The sequence below is a fragment of the Macrosteles quadrilineatus genome, unplaced genomic scaffold (assembly GCF_028750875.1).
Source record: "Macrosteles quadrilineatus isolate MER2022 unplaced genomic scaffold, UCM_ALF_1.0 Scaffold_57__1_contigs__length_777910, whole genome shotgun sequence".
NCBI classification, from domain to species: domain Eukaryota; kingdom Metazoa; phylum Arthropoda; class Insecta; order Hemiptera; family Cicadellidae; genus Macrosteles; species Macrosteles quadrilineatus.
In genome coordinates, this window is record NW_026542650.1 from 69,269 (window position 1) to 86,299 (window position 17,031).

The 17,031-nt window shown below is 32.2% G+C and overlaps 1 protein-coding gene across 1 annotated transcript; it reads right to left on the reverse strand.

Moving 5' to 3' along the window:
- Positions 1-8,176: 8,176 nt before the first annotated feature.
- Positions 8,177-12,771, reverse strand: LOC128981925 (uncharacterized). The gene is made up of 6 exons (XM_054400919.1): positions 12,728-12,771; positions 11,645-11,750; positions 10,793-10,932; positions 10,137-10,384; positions 9,129-9,312; positions 8,177-8,343 (listed from the first exon to the last, which is right to left on the reverse strand). The coding sequence occupies exons 1-6, from the start codon at positions 12,737-12,739 to the stop codon at positions 8,254-8,256; spliced, it is 780 nt and encodes a 259-aa protein (XP_054256894.1). The 5' UTR covers positions 12,740-12,771; the 3' UTR covers positions 8,177-8,253.
- Between the last annotated feature and the right edge of the window lie 4,260 nt (positions 12,772-17,031).

Genomic DNA, 17,031 nt, shown 5'->3' on the forward strand with positions numbered 1-17,031 from the left:
CCAGTCGTTATTTTGTAAGGTCATCTAATTTATTGCCCGGGCAGTGGATTCACTTGTCTTTACTATAGGTCAGGGAGCGTCCAGACAGTAAAAACTGACCGGTTCACTGCTCTGAAGCCGGTGGATCTTCAGAAATGTCCAGAATGAATAATTTATCCAATGAAACATTTGTCTGATTGAGCCGAGAATTGTAAATCAGTTTGTCTTTGTGCCATCTAGAGATCGCGAGGAATGCAGGGCTCGAGGTGATTAGGTTTCTATTGTTTCTGAAACAAATGTGTGGGTTTGTATATATTAGTTTTGTAAACGGCATCATTGATGAACCATGCACTGAAGGTGTTCATCTTTCCTTTGGATGGAGAACTATTTTGGAGAACTACGTTTTAACTTTTCAATTTTGACAATTTTACGTTCAAGTTGTTATTTTTGTTTTACAATCTTACTACTTTATTTTTTAATCTTGAGTTAATTTTGTTTCGTAATTATTGTGGTTACTATTTACAAAATATTCTGGAATGAAAAGAAACTGTAAAGATGAATTACAATAGTTTATGTTGGTTCTAAAACATATGGCGATAAGAATAAAGCAAAGCATTTAAAGCTAACTGGCAATCAATTAGTTATTAGTTCTTAGTCAATGTTATTCTACGTAAATTCTGCGTACTTTATTGAGTCTGAAGGTTACGAAATTAATCTTTACTTACAATATGGTGTTATAATACTACTAAACAAACCGTTTTAAAATGGAATCTACAAGCATATTTTGAAATATTTACAAAGCTTACACATACCATAGAACAAAATACAGGGTTATTCTAAATGATGGACCCATTTTTAATGCTTTATAATTGTTATACTATTAAACTTACCGCTATAAAATACACATCAAACGAAAAAGCAACTCAAAGAGTTTATGCCTTCCAAAGACACATCATTTAACAATATCGATCCAACAGAACTGTAGATTTAATTGTACAAAGTTAAAAAGTAATCTCCAACTTTTTTTACCACCAGAAATTTGGAGGTTACTTGACGTTTTTGCAAATAACTTTTAAATGGTGAGGGAATCGACCAAAGTGGAAGGCAATATTCCGAAAGAGAATAAAATTTCCTACAATCTACTATTTGAATTTTTTGAAAATACTCAAAAAAAGGTACCAAAAGTTGCCTCAAAATGAAAAAAAAAATGAAAATCCCTGACTTCAATTGTAGACAATAAACATAGCAAACATTAAATTTCACACTTTTTTATTTAAAGCCAAATTTAGGCCACATTTATTGAGTATTTTCAAGATATGCGTAATAGTAGATTGTAGGAAATGTTATTCTCTTTCGGAATATTACCTTCCACTTTGGTCGATTTCCTCACCATTTAAAAGTTATTTGCAAAATCGTCAAGTAACCTCCAAATTTCTAGTGGTAAAAAAAGTTGGAGATTACTTTTTAACTTTGTACAATTAAATCTACAGTTCTGTTGGATCGATATTGTTAAATGATGTGTCTTTGGAAGGCATAAACTCTTTGAGTTGCTTTTTCGTTTGATGTGTATTTTATAGCGGTAAGTTTAATAGTATAACAATTATAAAGCATTAAAAATGGGTCCATCATTTAGAATAACCCTATAACCCCTAACTTCATCAGCGACGAATATGTCTCGTACGATATAAAACCTTTTATTTTATAAGCTATTTTACTATCCTATTTTACTTGTTTACAGACGCACAGTGGATATTCGATTTTTTATTCCAGTTTACCACATTCACGAAGCATAATATTTGGCTTAACCCTATTTGTTTATGAAAAATTACATTTTATTCCAGCCAGCTTTAATAATTATGTTCTTTATATTCTCGTTACAATGATTTTCTTATTCTTTCACAGCATTAAAAACGAACCATTTCTCTATATTATTATTATATTCCAAAACACCCAGCTTTTACGATATACCACTATAACTATGGTGGCTACTACAAATAAGGCTAATTGTCATTTATGCTATAGTTAGAGATAGTTTGGCAAGACATTTTAGTAAAATAATAAATAATAATAAAAATAAATATATTCAAAAATAAATACGATCACACTTTTTATGGGAATCGTAGTAATGTCACATAGGCCTACGCCGAACAAGGATATTTTAGATTGTATACAGTATATTCCACGGTAGGCGATGTCTGTGCAATGCTAAATACAATTTTAATCAAATATATGAGCGAGTGACAAATTATTAAACATTTATCCCAATAGACAAGGTGACGTTTTATCTCTGGTATTCTTTTTTCGTGCTTAACACCCTGTAACCTTATATACAGTAGCCCGCCTTCTTATTCATTTACTTGTTACTTTTGGTTAGCTGATCTATGACGTCGCATGGATCTAATTTAAATTGGCATATTTTTGTTAGAAATATTTCAATGTTATTGTTCACTTTGACGTAATCTTCTTAGCATTATTTTATTTGATACATGAAAGCTGTTGTTTCACTGTTTAGTTTACACGTGTTGTTCTTATTTTCTCTTTTAAGTATTCACAAAATATTGCATGTAAATAATTTCTTAAGTTTAGGGATTTTATTTCGTTGTGCTTTTCTTGAAATTCTGAAATATTGTAAATATAGGCCTATAAAATTCTGGATATTCTTTATGGAAAATATTCCTATATGATTGAGAGTGTTGTTGAAAAAATCTAAAATATCCAGATGAACCAGATGAATCTAGAAATATCTAAAATTGAAGAATTCTAGGACTTACTATACAGGCTATAATAACGGATGTCCATAGTTTATTTTGAAAGCCAAATCGTCCTAAAGCTGTCCAAATAACACTGTACAAACTATTTTCTAACTAATAACGCAGTTACTTATTTTATATTAATTTTGTAAACAAAACTCAACTGCGTACAAAATCATTTTATAATACAAGCATTCTTGCTTTACAAAAAAAACATACGCCAACAATTGCTACGTTTAGATACTTTTTTGTACACATTCTTGAAAATTGTATTTTATTGGTTAACACCGAGATTCACTGCTAGTAAATATCTTAAAAGACGTGTTTAATAAAATGGTTGGTAAGCAGTAGGCCGCTTTTAAAATATTGCAGCCATTAAGGCGATGTTTAAGTATTCCATATAACTCCTACAAGTTGTATTTGAAAGTTTTAGAATTAACCTACATTTTGAAAATTATGATTGTTACTTTTTTGCCTCTTAGGCCAATTTAATTATCAATAATCAGTTACCATTTATGAATTCTTTGAGACATTGACGCACACTTGATGCGTATTTGAAGGTTGAATATAAGTTAAGTGTAAAATTGATTAACATAGTCTATTTACCTTTGTTACTGACTAAGACTATGTTTCATTATTCAGGTCCATTTTTAAAAAGCCCAATGTCCAAGGACAGCTGGCCAAGTTTGAACCATCAAGAGCTACTGACTTTTTCCTGAACGAAACCAGCGACCTTCTAATTAGTGGGTGAGTGCTATGACAATTCAGCTGCTGTACCCGTGCATCGCAACGGGGAGAACCAACAAAATATCAGTTCTGCACTTTGTCGTTTAGCCTTGTAACTGTTTAATGTTTTTAAACATCAAAGATCCCAAATAATTTGTTTAGTTAAAACTGCTTTCAAGATTCTTTGATTTTTTTAAATATTAATATCTATAAGGTAAACATGGGGAACCATAAGCCCCTGGGGTGGAGCCCAAATGGATTTTGAGGACAAGATTGTGCCTTTATTTTGAGAATGGGAAATATGAACTATCGTCATGCTAAACTTCAGCCAGATACAACCAGTAGTTAATGTATGATTGAGCCCCATACAAGCACACAGCTTTTAGCGTTATTATATTATTATTGTAGGTCTATAGTAGTTTACGCAACGATTGCGTTAAGTGAGTCTTTACGACACGAGTAGAAAATTTAAGGCACGAGCCTTGGCGAGTGCCTTAAAAACTTCTACGAGTGTCGTAAAGACTATTAACGTGAGTTGCGTACACTACTTTACCTACGACCGTTTTTTAATTACTATCAATCTGGATTTAATTACTAACAATCACTAATGATAACTTTTTAGAGAGGTTATGTTTTCGTGTATTGTCATTGCCACTGAAAGTGATGCAACGACTTGTTGTATAATCAGCTGATTTCCTGTAATTACGTGTTTGTTAAACTTCGTAAAATATTACATTGCTAGCAGCATTCTTACCATAAATAATATTGTATCAGGTACAATTCGGCAAATATTTCATTTATTTTTGGACTTCCACCAACTTAGTTAAGAATACGCGAGTATCAACATGAACAAGTCGGATCAACAATTAAATTGGTCAATTGATCAGCTGATCAGCTGATTAGTTGACGTTCGAAGCATTACAATTTTAATTCTTTTCTCTCAATACTTGAACCTCATTGGTTCGTTACCTGTGTGGATATGAGAAAACTATGAGGATATGAAATGAAACTATGCGGATATGAAAGTAAACAGCTGTAAAGTGAAACTTTTCAATTCTAAGAACTGGACTGAAATGGCTACTTTAAAAAACGGTCGTAGGTAATAATATATTATTTAACTGCTATATATTTCAGAAAATATAAAAAATATGTAAGTAGTTTACGTTCAGCCACAAACCGGTAAAATATTTAACCGGTAATATTTATTTTCTGTGTCTGATGTATACAGTAGTTTTTTTTTCATGTGGGGAGTTTAAAGATAATATTCCCTCATATCATGTATTATTATGGAATTTATGACTTCCGAAACTGGATTCATTTTTAGATATTGTAAAGCATACGTAAAAAGTTAGTATAGAAGGTGTATTTGTTATGGCATATTTCCTACTATAAAAACACACAGTTTCTCAAAATCAATTTAAGTCATTAGTCAATTTGCTCCAATATTCTTTTCATATCCGGGTGATGAGGTAAGAGGGTCTAAATTGTGCAATAAATTTTTTTTCAAAGCAAGGTCAGCCGATTAGGCCCGCTCCGATCAACTCCTGCAAAACACGAACTATGTTTGGAGCTCGCTTCACTTGGAACTCAAACTTGACCTTGGTGACACCTGGAACTCGCCAATAAAATATTGGCCAGCGGCAGATTTGTCCATCTCCGAAGATTCTTCCCTCTCGGTTCGCCCAGTCATTCGGAGAATGTTTTATTCATAAGTGTCGTCCTCGTCTGCCTAGCGAGTGATTTATCCCTCAAGAAGCTCTGCAGCGTTTGTCATCAACTTTAATCACAATTTCCTTTCACAACAGTCGATCCTTTCAGCGTCCAGGTGGCAAATATATTTACAGTAATTTGTCTTTAGTTTCGGCGATGACGCCTGGTTGTAAATATCGTTGTGAAAGAGTTGATTTAAAATGCATTTCCATTCAGTCAGAACACTCCCTACTTTATGCTGAGTGAATCTGCAAGGAAATAATTTCGTTTTTTCGTAGCCTACATATTTTTCTTTGGAATGTAGTACGATGACAGGGTTTAGGAAATTAAAATTATAGAATGCAATTTTAAATCCTGGTTAATCACGTAATATGTATAAGCGAATCTTTAAATGGTAGGTAAAATTATGATTTCAAACTGAGCCACAATTGTATTGCCATTGCAAAAGCTTCTTAATTTAACTTAATTAAAACGTAATCAGGATCTATCAAGATACGTTTTATTAATATTGGATTTTATTGTAGTACTAAATCAGATTTGTTTTTCAATTTCTAAACATTCTTTAAACCCTTTAACGATTAATTTGACTGTACTTAAGTGTTAAAAGTGATTTAGTAAACTAAACGCTACTGTAGTCACTAAATAACTTTTGTAAACCCATAGCTTCAGTTTTGTATTTTTTATTTGAACTATAATCGGTGTACTACTACACCAGTGTTATGATATTAATAAATTGATTGTGTTATACTACTGTAGTATAGATTATTGTGTTTTACACTACCATTACTCTCTCTATTAACAATTTTTTTTTCAATTTCTATGAACGATATAAAACAAACAAGGTGTTCCTTTGACTTGTTGTGACTTGTTGTTGTGTTCCTTTGACAAAAACACAAAATGGCCAAGTCATCGAAAGTAGTTGTAGAGAGGATAACTATATGATTTTATTTTTATATATACCCAGAACTCTACCCTGTGGCTTATAGAATTAGAAAATGTGACCTTTTGAAGCGTAAAAATAAATCATGTTTTCACTCAATACAACAATTATCTTTGCGATTGAATTTTGTTTATAATAACTCATTGAATCTTAGAGCAAAATAAGAAAATCACATATTCTGTAAATCTATGTATTTTTTGTTTTAAAATACATTAACTATAGAAATCAATTTACATGCTATAATGAATTGTGACACTTTTTCTATTTTCTAGGTACATTTAAAGAACATTTTTCACTGGTGGCCATGACGTAACCATCGTTAGTTCTGTCAATTGCTAAACCAAAACATGTTTAAATCTTTTATTGTGTTAAGTTTATTTTTCACAAGCAGTTTGAATAGTTGAGATGAAATGCATATGTTTTGAGATCTCCATATTACACCCCGAGAAACTACTTAAAATTTGTTTTATTAATACAGTTTGAATAAATTTTAAAACAGTTACACTCCTTAATTTTATTCCAATGTGTACAAAACTGTAGACTGGAGTGACTGTAGTATTAAATTTGTTATGTATGTACTTTAACACAACTTTAAAGGAATATTTTAAATCATCATCTCACTTCTAAAGAGGGCAATCATGTTACTCAAAGACTCCATACTTAAGTTATGCCTAAGATAAAAAGTAATAAATGTAATAAGTTAACTAACAGGAGTTAAAGAAATAAAAAGTTTGTAGATTAACCAGTCATTGATATACGATCGTGTTTTCTGATATTGAAACAATATGATTAGGCACAAGAGGAAAAGGAATTCAGTGGCTACTTTATTTTACTTTATATATGAATCAATGCATTGCCTGGTTACAAAAGAATTTACCAAAACAAACCCTCATGTTAGCTGTATTTTAAATAAGGACATTAGTTATATACATAATACTAAAATTTGGAGAAATGTTTAGTAGGAAAACCGACCAAAAAATATAACTGTAGGCCTATACATTTTTATGGATTATTCAATATAGCGACTACCATTGAAGATATTTTCAGTGTGCCTACAATTGATCGTACAGTTGTGCTGTTTTTTCATACATGAGATAATTTATGTTGAGTCGTTTTCAGACTGTTGTAGATTTTCTTCATATTTTGTGTTACATTCATCAAATATAACTATGCCAGCGATGCTTTCTAGTCATATTGTAAAAATTCACTGTTTTAAATATAATCATGTTGTACTTGCATCCTTACATTAATGAGCTCCCCATTATGTATCAGGATGTTTTCCTACTGATAGGAAAAATACAAATGCAACATTTAACAGTAAGTACTATGTACATTTTTAATTATTTATATACATAGTCACTACCGATTATGAAAATAGCAAAAAATACTAGTTTTTCAAAAGACTACAGTCCATAATGTTTAATGTTTTAACGGTGTACTTTACCATTTTACTCAAAAGGTATATCAAATTATATAGTGTAGGCCTGGATATAATAGTAGAAAATACCATCCTGAGCACGGAAAATATTTATATCAAGACTGATATTATAACCTTAACGAAACCCAACCTTTGGATGTTTTGTAAAATTTGGTCAACTCGTTTTGAAATAGTAGGGATAAGGTAAGTATTTTTGTTTAAGGTGTGTTTGGCTCGAAGGTTTTAGCTTTGATAAAAATCATAAACAGGTCAATGTAGTAAGTTTACAGATACAAATACAATGTTTTACAAGAATGAAAAATGTAAATCGTTTTACGGTTTTCCTGAAGAAAAAATCATTAATACAGATAACCGTTTACATTCAGCATTATGCTCTAAACTTTCAGAAAAATAAGCACTTCAACCCATATATGACCCACTATACGTGTTCCCATGTATAAACAAAAAATATATTTTGATCAGTTTATTATATTAAAATCATACAAAAAATATTCATGTAACAACCGTACTTTAATGACATTTAAAAAATCTTAACATTAAAAAAATGTTTCTCAAAGGAAAAAATAATACTATTTCTCAGTACCAATAGTATATAATACTCATTCAAGGTGAACTTGGCCAATAAAACAACAGTTTGCAACGCTTCATACGTTTATTGCTTGAGAAATATTTACAACAGAACATTGGTTAAGTGACGTCATAGTTTCAGGTTACTGCTGATATTCAGGCTGAGGCGGTAGACTCCTGATGTAGGCCAGACTCTTGGCTATCAGCGGTGGCAGTTCGGGTTCAGTAGGAGCCTAGAAAAATAAAACATTTTTTAAGAAAATGTCAACTATTTATAAAATAGCTGAAAAACTTGAAAAAAAACACTATATTCAATGGAAAATGCCTCTCTGGAATAGTGGTGAATATTATGTAAGGAAGCTGCTCTCCTAGAGGTTTGAATGATCATTTATATTGTTCTTGAAACTTAAGAAAGTAAACAAGTTTCCATTTACCCCATTTGATAATTTGGATAGAAATGTTAATTTATTAAAATGATCCCGTTTCAAAAATTATGAGAAAATTACTACTTACTTAGATTTACAATAGTTGTCACAATATGAAAACTCTTGATCATATGGGTCTGTTGTTTCTCCTTAGCATTGTTGTTCTTACTCTGTTTGTTCACGGTAATGGTGTTTTCTGTGAAAGGCTCCGCTTACAAAGATCGTTTAACTCTGCGTTGTATTTGTTGAATGGTCAAATTTTTTTTACAAAATTCCGATTGTTTCTCACACAAAATGTTTAATGTGATATTAATTTGAAAATCATAGTTTACCTCAACTTAAATACTTAAATAGTGATTCTTACTAATGGAAATGTTGATACGTATTGTGTAAATCTATGTAATCGAACTTTGAAGATTTTAAACTGAAAGAGTGTGCTTAAAAACATTTACCGACGAATTAAAAAGTGAGAAGAGACATATCAAACGACATCCAAATATCTCTTTCTTTGTATTATAAAACAGCATAAGATGTTAGTTTCGTATTTGGACCTATGGGGGTTTTATAGTTTTCTACAGTATGTTTAATCTTACCTGGGGCAGATGGTCTCCGTGAGCTACGAAGCCGTTCTCGTCAGCTGTGTAGGAGGTGGTGATAACTGTACCATCAGGGGCGGTGTAAGAGTACTGCCCCTGGATCACCTGGGCCTGCTCCTTGGGACTCAGCTGTTTGACACCACCAGTGGCTTGGAGGGCGATACCGTTCTCCGTCTCGAAACTGAGGACGAAAATGAACTTAAGGGGTTGAATGTAAGGAACTACAATAACCACCTGATAAATTGTTATATGAGTCGTAAAACACCTGAGACACAGATTTGAGAAGGGACGCAGGCAGTCTTAATCCTCAAGATCGCGAATCAATGATTCAGAGAGAACAAGTTATAGGTTTTCTTTACATATTTAAGGTGCAACTGATGAGGTAAAGATGATATTACAATTGACAAATACATTATGTATGTAGTTACACAAATGAAATTCTTTGAGTTTTAGCTTTCACCGTCAATTAATTATAACTTGGTTTTTGGGATGTACCGTTATGATAACGTTGCGAAACTAACTTAACAGGGTTAATACTTCTAAAAATATTTGTAGGTAGCAGATGGAAAAGGATTTTCTTTAGCATATTAAGTGTTTCGTTATAAGAATTAAAAAGTGTTGAGTGTTTTTCTCAAATATTTTTGTAATAAAACGTTTTCAGAAAACATCAATTGATTTGTCTAGATGAGAATCTGGTAAAATTCCTATTATTAGTCAAAAAGTGTTTTACTTATCCCCGAGCGCAACTATTAGATGTTTTTTTTTTTTTCATTTTGACATGACCTCATGTAGATAGGACTGCAGAATTTAATGGTCATCCGAATTGTTCTAACGTAACTGATTATTAGGCAACTGAGTTATAAAAGTAGAAGAAGACCATACCCCTACGAAATAATCCTTTTTAGCCAGCTTTGTAAATTCTGTAGAGAAAATGCGCAAAAATTATAGTGTGCAAATCTTGTCTAAGTCATGCTAACCCCTGTATTATCCCGAGTAAGAACTTACTCGTAAGCGAAGCTGCCGTCAAAGTTGTCGTCCAGGCTTTGCCTGATAATGGCCCATGTGGGGACCTGGTTCTCATGCACGTTGTACTGCTTGACTACGGGGGCGGGTGGTGCAGGGGCGGGGGCGGCGAACACCTTGGTTTTGATCTCAGGGGCTTTGTACTCCACCTGTTGAAGCTGCACCTGGGTCTGGGGCTGGCTGAACTTGACCTGAACTTGCTGAGGTTGAGTGAACTGCTGTGTCGTGTACTGGAAAAAGTAAATTTGTAATGTGGTAAATGTAATACATTGCTGAATCAGATGTTCAAAATATTAAATGCAACCTCTTAGAATACCAGTAAAAAATTGAGAAATAATTTTGTATTTGTATTTTTTTTAGATTTCAATACTTTCGACTGAACATTTAGTCAATACATAAAGTTTTTAATTTTGAACAACTATTTAAAAGACCTGTAAGATAGTCAATTCGATTACTTTTTTTAATTTTTAACAAATTATACAAATAAGATCAATGTTTCTTATTACTTTTTGAGTATATTCAACCAATAGTAAATGTGATAAACTAACGTTTTTCTCTGAAATCCACAGGTACATGCAAAGTGTGAAAAATAAAAACCTCATAATATATAAATTTAAATATGTACAAAAGTTGTGTACCTGGTATTCCTGTGCCTGAGGGGATGCTAGGATGTAGGCAATCTGTTGGCCCTGGGCCGGGGCTGAAGCGTACTGTCCTCCATAACCCTGCAGGTACACAATCTGGGCACCAGCGGGGATCTGTTGAGCACCCTGGGCGCCTACGAAAACGATTATCAAGTTCAAGAAAACCTTTGATACAATTACTAAAATAACGTTGACAATCAAAATTATCTACGTTTAGCTTAACTCAAAACATTAATGAGTTCCAGTTTATTACATATTTGCCTTGGTAGAAATGTACAGTAGTATTGTTGGCATCGTCTCAAATAAGCTAATATTTTGGTTCTGATTTCAAAACTTATTTACTTGTAGTAGTTTATTTAATAATGTATTATTTAGCAACCAGAGAATTTAAATGTGCCAGTCATATTTTTACTTATTTTCTAAATTAAGAATTCTTGCAATCAATGTCATTATACAATGTAACGTAGATCTGATAGTAAAATGTATTTTATTTTATAGTTCATTTAATAATTGGTTGATTCAACATCAGCTGGGTTGGACTGTGTGTTTTTACATGAATTACTCAGCAAACTTTGCATGTAATGTGAAGCAGTATTTTAACCATCATAACTATTAATATAGTTATTTTTTCGCAAATAATTATTTTTATTTATTTGAATATGTTTCATACCAAAAATACCGAAATTATAAAATGTATAAAGTGTTTTCAAAACTAAATCGTTAGTCAACATATTGGTATAGATCATATTTAGTAACGTATACAGTATACACGTATTAAGGAAGTTTCTTAGACATTGAAGCTTAAATAAAATAGTGGATCTTAATCTAGTAGCCAGTAGACGTTACCTCCCAAGACGAAGGTCTGGGCTGCCGAGCGGGCCTGAGGCTCGGACTCCTGGACCTTCTGTGGAGCTGGGGCGGCGGATGCTGCGACTAGCAGGGACAAGCAAATCTGGGGAAGATATAATAGTAAGCTTAAAAACTCTAATAATGGACAGTACATAACATTAACCTTAGTTAGCCCTTTTTGAGAGCAATACATAAATAGGCTAGATTTCAATGTTGTGTTCCTAACATCACTGTAATTTCATCTGACCAATGAGGTTTACCGAATGCAAAATGATCAACGCATCGATTATGTAACTGAATTATATAACATGATTTTTGGTAGGCCTAACTGGCCAAACAACAACTATATTGTATTGCTCACTATAAATAAACAGTAAATCTATCTGTATTTATTTGTCTATATAAAAATACAATATGTATTACGAATAATTAAAATAATCTTTAGTAATACAGTCCATCTTGCAAAATACAAATCATAAATATGGAATGGCAACTGAAGTTACACTATCTTGCAAGAAAAGATTCTTAAGTGCATTTATAATAAAATGGGTCGATTTCAATAAAATTAATAAACAAAATCGGTCCCAATCGAGGCACATAGTATGTTCTACCTGATAAAGGTAGAATGTTTAAATTATGATTTTGACGATCGTCATTACAATAATTGACAAAGCAAGCACGTAGAATGAGAATACATCCAACAAAGTGTTGTCAGAAAAGATTAAATTTTTGAAGAAAATACTACAAAAACAGAAAAACATCCAACTACATTATAGATTCTTTATCTCTTATAAACTATGGTGTACTTTTTTGGTATTTTTGAATGTTTTAATAACTTATCAATTTAAAATATTTTATGAAGACTGTGGTACTTTATTAACGATATATTTGCTATTAAAACTTTAACAAGTTACCTATATGGTATTTTATAAAAGACATTTAACATTATCTCCTTACATTTCAATTCAATGATAATGCACCTAATTAAGGATGAACAACTAGAAGGCATAGCATGATTAAACCTAACCTAACCTAACCTAACCTATAGTATCTGCTACAGTTAAGTCAGAGACCACTTACCACAGCCAACATGGTGGAAGCGATGCGAATATCTCGGTTGCCCGGAGATGTCGCTTCTTGAAGTATTTATACGTTACAAAAAACCGCTCAAGTAGGAGGGGACAAAGGTAGAATCATAATTTTAAAAGAAGTACGGCCTAACGATTCTGGGTGACCTCAGGGTCAAGGTCAGGACCGGGTCTATCTACGATATCAGACCACTCTTATGTCAAACAGGTGACTTGGCAATCAATCAACAAGGGTTCACAGTTTCCGTTACTCTAGTATACTAAAAATGTACCTGTAGGTAGGATTCGAGCATAGACCTAGTTCAGGCACAATGTCAGTGTACTACTGGAACAATAAGGGGTAGTCTAGTGTTATACCTCTTTCCAATTTTTTCGAGTTTCAGAGTTTCAAAGCTTCTAGTTCGAGCCCGAGTGGAAAATATTCTGGAAACGAATGCCATTTTTATTAGAGTTTCAATCAGTGGTGCTAACTAACAAATGGCCATCGATGGGTACTAAGAAAAACATTGCTTGGAACATCCTTACAACAACCGTCAAATATACCATTAGAGTAGGAATACACGAACAAAACAATAGTGAAGAAAATAAATTTGAGTTATTTTTGATGTAGTTAATAAACCATTATAATAGTATAGCCAAAATTAATTACAAAAATGGTCCATTTATTCAGGAATGTCATAGGCCTATTATTGACATCTTTAAGATCCCCTCGGTCTACACTCTGTCGACATCCAATGTTTTGAGGTGAGGTTTCCAAAAGTAAATATTGATTAGTCTCCATGGCGGGATGGGAAAATTAACTATTTACCTTTGCATATAAAATCGGAAATCGGATATTGGATGTCGGATATTTGATATTGTAAATCTTAATCGGAAATCAAAAATCAAAAATCAGAAATCACAAATCAGAAATCTTTGATCTATTTACCTAGAGCTTAGCCCCGCAAGCTTTCAAAGTTCTGAGGTTAGGTGTTTAAAAGTAAATAATGATTGGCCTCCGTGACAATAGTTGGAAAACTCACGAGACTTACGTTTTTGTTGGCATTTTACTGTAAACAAGAGCAGCGTTCAAATGCACTTAAGTTTCTCAATTTTACGAAACTGCTTAAAAAAATTAATACTATATAATTTTTTCATCACGAAAAGAATGCGTCAATAGTAAATAAAATTATTCATTGATAAATTAATACGTCAGATTCTAAAACCATTGGCAAATCAACTTAAGTTTTGCTCCTTAGCTTTCACAATTGTTTCCTTGATATTTGTTTTTGGAAACAGTTATTATAATGTGGACAGGTTTAGAACTATTGTAAAAGATTTCTGTTTATAGCGTAAAAGGCTGTATAGAAGGTCGTAGCACTGCTACAAAGTGTTGAGTAATTATTTTAAATTGTCCCAGTTTCATATATATTACAAACTAATATCATATTTTAAGGTTTTTTGTTGGTTATTCGTCAAAGCATGTGATATAGGGAAATGCCAACAGGGAGGATGGAGATCAAGTATGCTACTGTTCCTGAGTAGGTTTATTCAGTTTTAAGTGAAGCGAAAACCCATTTAGAAGACTATTCAGTTCAAAAATAATATATTACCAGCTGAGTATATGGATGACTCATTTAAGACAGCTGGATAATTGTGGCAGCTGGTACATGTTGTTGTATAAAGATAAAACTCTTCTTGTACATGGAAACTAATTTAAAAAATAGTTTAATAAATCTGAATAAATTAGTGACACTATAAACAACATCTAACACAACATCTAACAGTTAGCAAACGAAATTGAATTTGTCACAGAGTGATCGTTAGAAAAATATCTAAACCAGCCAGTCAGGAAAATTAAAATATATAAACAGTTTTAGCGAAATTCCCTTATAGGGAATAATCCATTACGGGGTTGGAATATAAGTATAAAATGCTCTTTGCAGATATACTCAAGCTTTGCGTTTGCAATAAGGGAGGACACAGTTTGATAAAATTTGTTTTTTTTTTAATTTACAGTATTCTATAGTATTACACATCTACCATAGCCATAATGTTCTACCACTTCACCTAAACAATAGAGAAAAAAATTATCAACAATTCGCAAAATATCACAAATTATTCATGAAATGAAAAACATAAACATAACTGTAAACAATCCTACTTTGACAGTTTTCATTGCGAATCACCATCATCATCAGTTTTTTGTTGCTGCTTGGTTCAAATTAGCTGTTTTCATAAATGCAAAAAAATATAGTGCTGCACCCTGTTGGTAAATCTTAAAACTGTTAAATGCTTTTCCGTATCATAGAACCAACTTTTATAGTTGAAACAGCTGACTAAATTCTTTAATTCCCTTTAAATATGAATACTCATAAGGTTAACATGGGGAATTACAGAGTCACTGGGGCGGAGCCCGAAAGGATTTTTGAGTTAAGAATATGTCTATATGTTAATCGGTAATGTAAGCTATCATCATGCCAAATTTCAGCCCAATCCGTCCAGTGGTTTATGTGTGATTGAACTTCAAACACACAAACAAACTTTCACATTTATAATATTAGTAAGATATATATATATATATATATATATATATATATATTTGTGTGTGTGTCCGTTAGCGCGATAACTCGAGCAAAAATGATCCGATTTCGATTAAATTTGGTACAAACGTGTAAACCTGCGTTTATTCGAACGAGTTCGCGAACCAGCATGATTGGACCATGGGAACGGGGGTTCATGGGGGCTTTTATGAAGTAAAAATGGGTTTTCCCCATTTTGACCCAAAAAACATAAAATTTCGCAATTTCTTTCCAAACGATTTTGTAGAGCTTAAAAAAACAAATAATTTAGTATATTGAAACGTTATAATGCGCCTAATGGTTACGGAGAAAATTAAAAAAAATAAAATTTAAAATTCCCATGTTATTCTTATGGATAATAAGTAAACTGTTGTAGTTTGCTTGTTTATTAACATATTTTGCCCAAATTTGGAAAATGTTTTTATTTCTTACTAACTATTAACATTTTACATAAAAAACACTTTTACCCCCCCCCCCCCGCTGTTGCAGCAAACCTAAGTATGTGTTAAACTGATTATATTTAAATAGGGAATAAATGCGATATTTTTAAGGAGACATTTTAGTGTAAATCCAATCAGGCAATTGGAAATTCGCTTATTCTGCAGGCTTGCTGTGGTGGGGGTATTTACTATCACTGCTGCTTTTTCTGTCCAATTGCATTATGTTGTGATGTGTTTTTGATTACTCTATAACTTACAAAAATGTTTAATAGTCTATTTGAAATAAAACTGCTATTTTCCCTCTTTTTATGTTAACTGGCAAATTAAAATTATTCATACATATCAAACCTAAACCATTCCAACTGTAGAAGTAGAATATTCACATGGTCCTGACACATAATCTAACTTGTTTCCCAAATAATTGTTATTTAGATTACATAATATTATTCCTTGTTTTGTTTGTAAAGGCTACACCAAAGCACAGCTGGTTATTAAACTATTCTCTCGGTTAATATAACTTTTTCTTCCCATAAATCTTTGAAATAACAATGAATAATGAAAAGGTAAATTAAGGAAGTTGAGCTTGAATGGGAATATCAGTATTACATTATTAGTCATTGCAATCTAAGAAATTGAGAGAGACATAAAAAAGGCACAAAAAATACTGTGAATAGAAATTACAAGTAAATGAATTAAAATAGACGAAAAATACTTCCTCGATATCACAATAATGAAAAACCATGGATAATAATATTCAATTTCGCTACACATTTTACCCTGTATGTTAAACCTTAAACGGATACATTACAAGTTTTTTTTTTTTAATTAACAGGGTCTTGTAACATAAAAATGGCTTTGATGGAACTCCACCAACGAAGAGGAAAGACTATTCAGATTAGTAATCCTGCAAAGATGCGGGTTCAAATGTACTATATCATGTCCAGTGTACTCTGACTCCCGCCTTCACAGCACCTGCTTTGTGAATCTCGACCGGTTCCTGGCAGATGCTCTGGTCACAAGACAAAGGTCATGGTTCAAGGACAATATCAATCTAAAGAACATCTTTTTTGTCTGAAATATTAAAGTGTCTATTCATATTGCTTAGAAGAATCAATCTTTATCGCAAGCTCATCAAAGAGTGTAATGGTTTACGTAGAATGAAATCGTAAAACAGGTTTCTTAAATGGTTAAGAACATTGTAAGGTTTATAAGGACATTGGGACTCAAACTAAAAAAATATACTATATCCTAAGATTACGTGATAGTTAAGTTACGGTCACTGTTGGTTTGTTGTA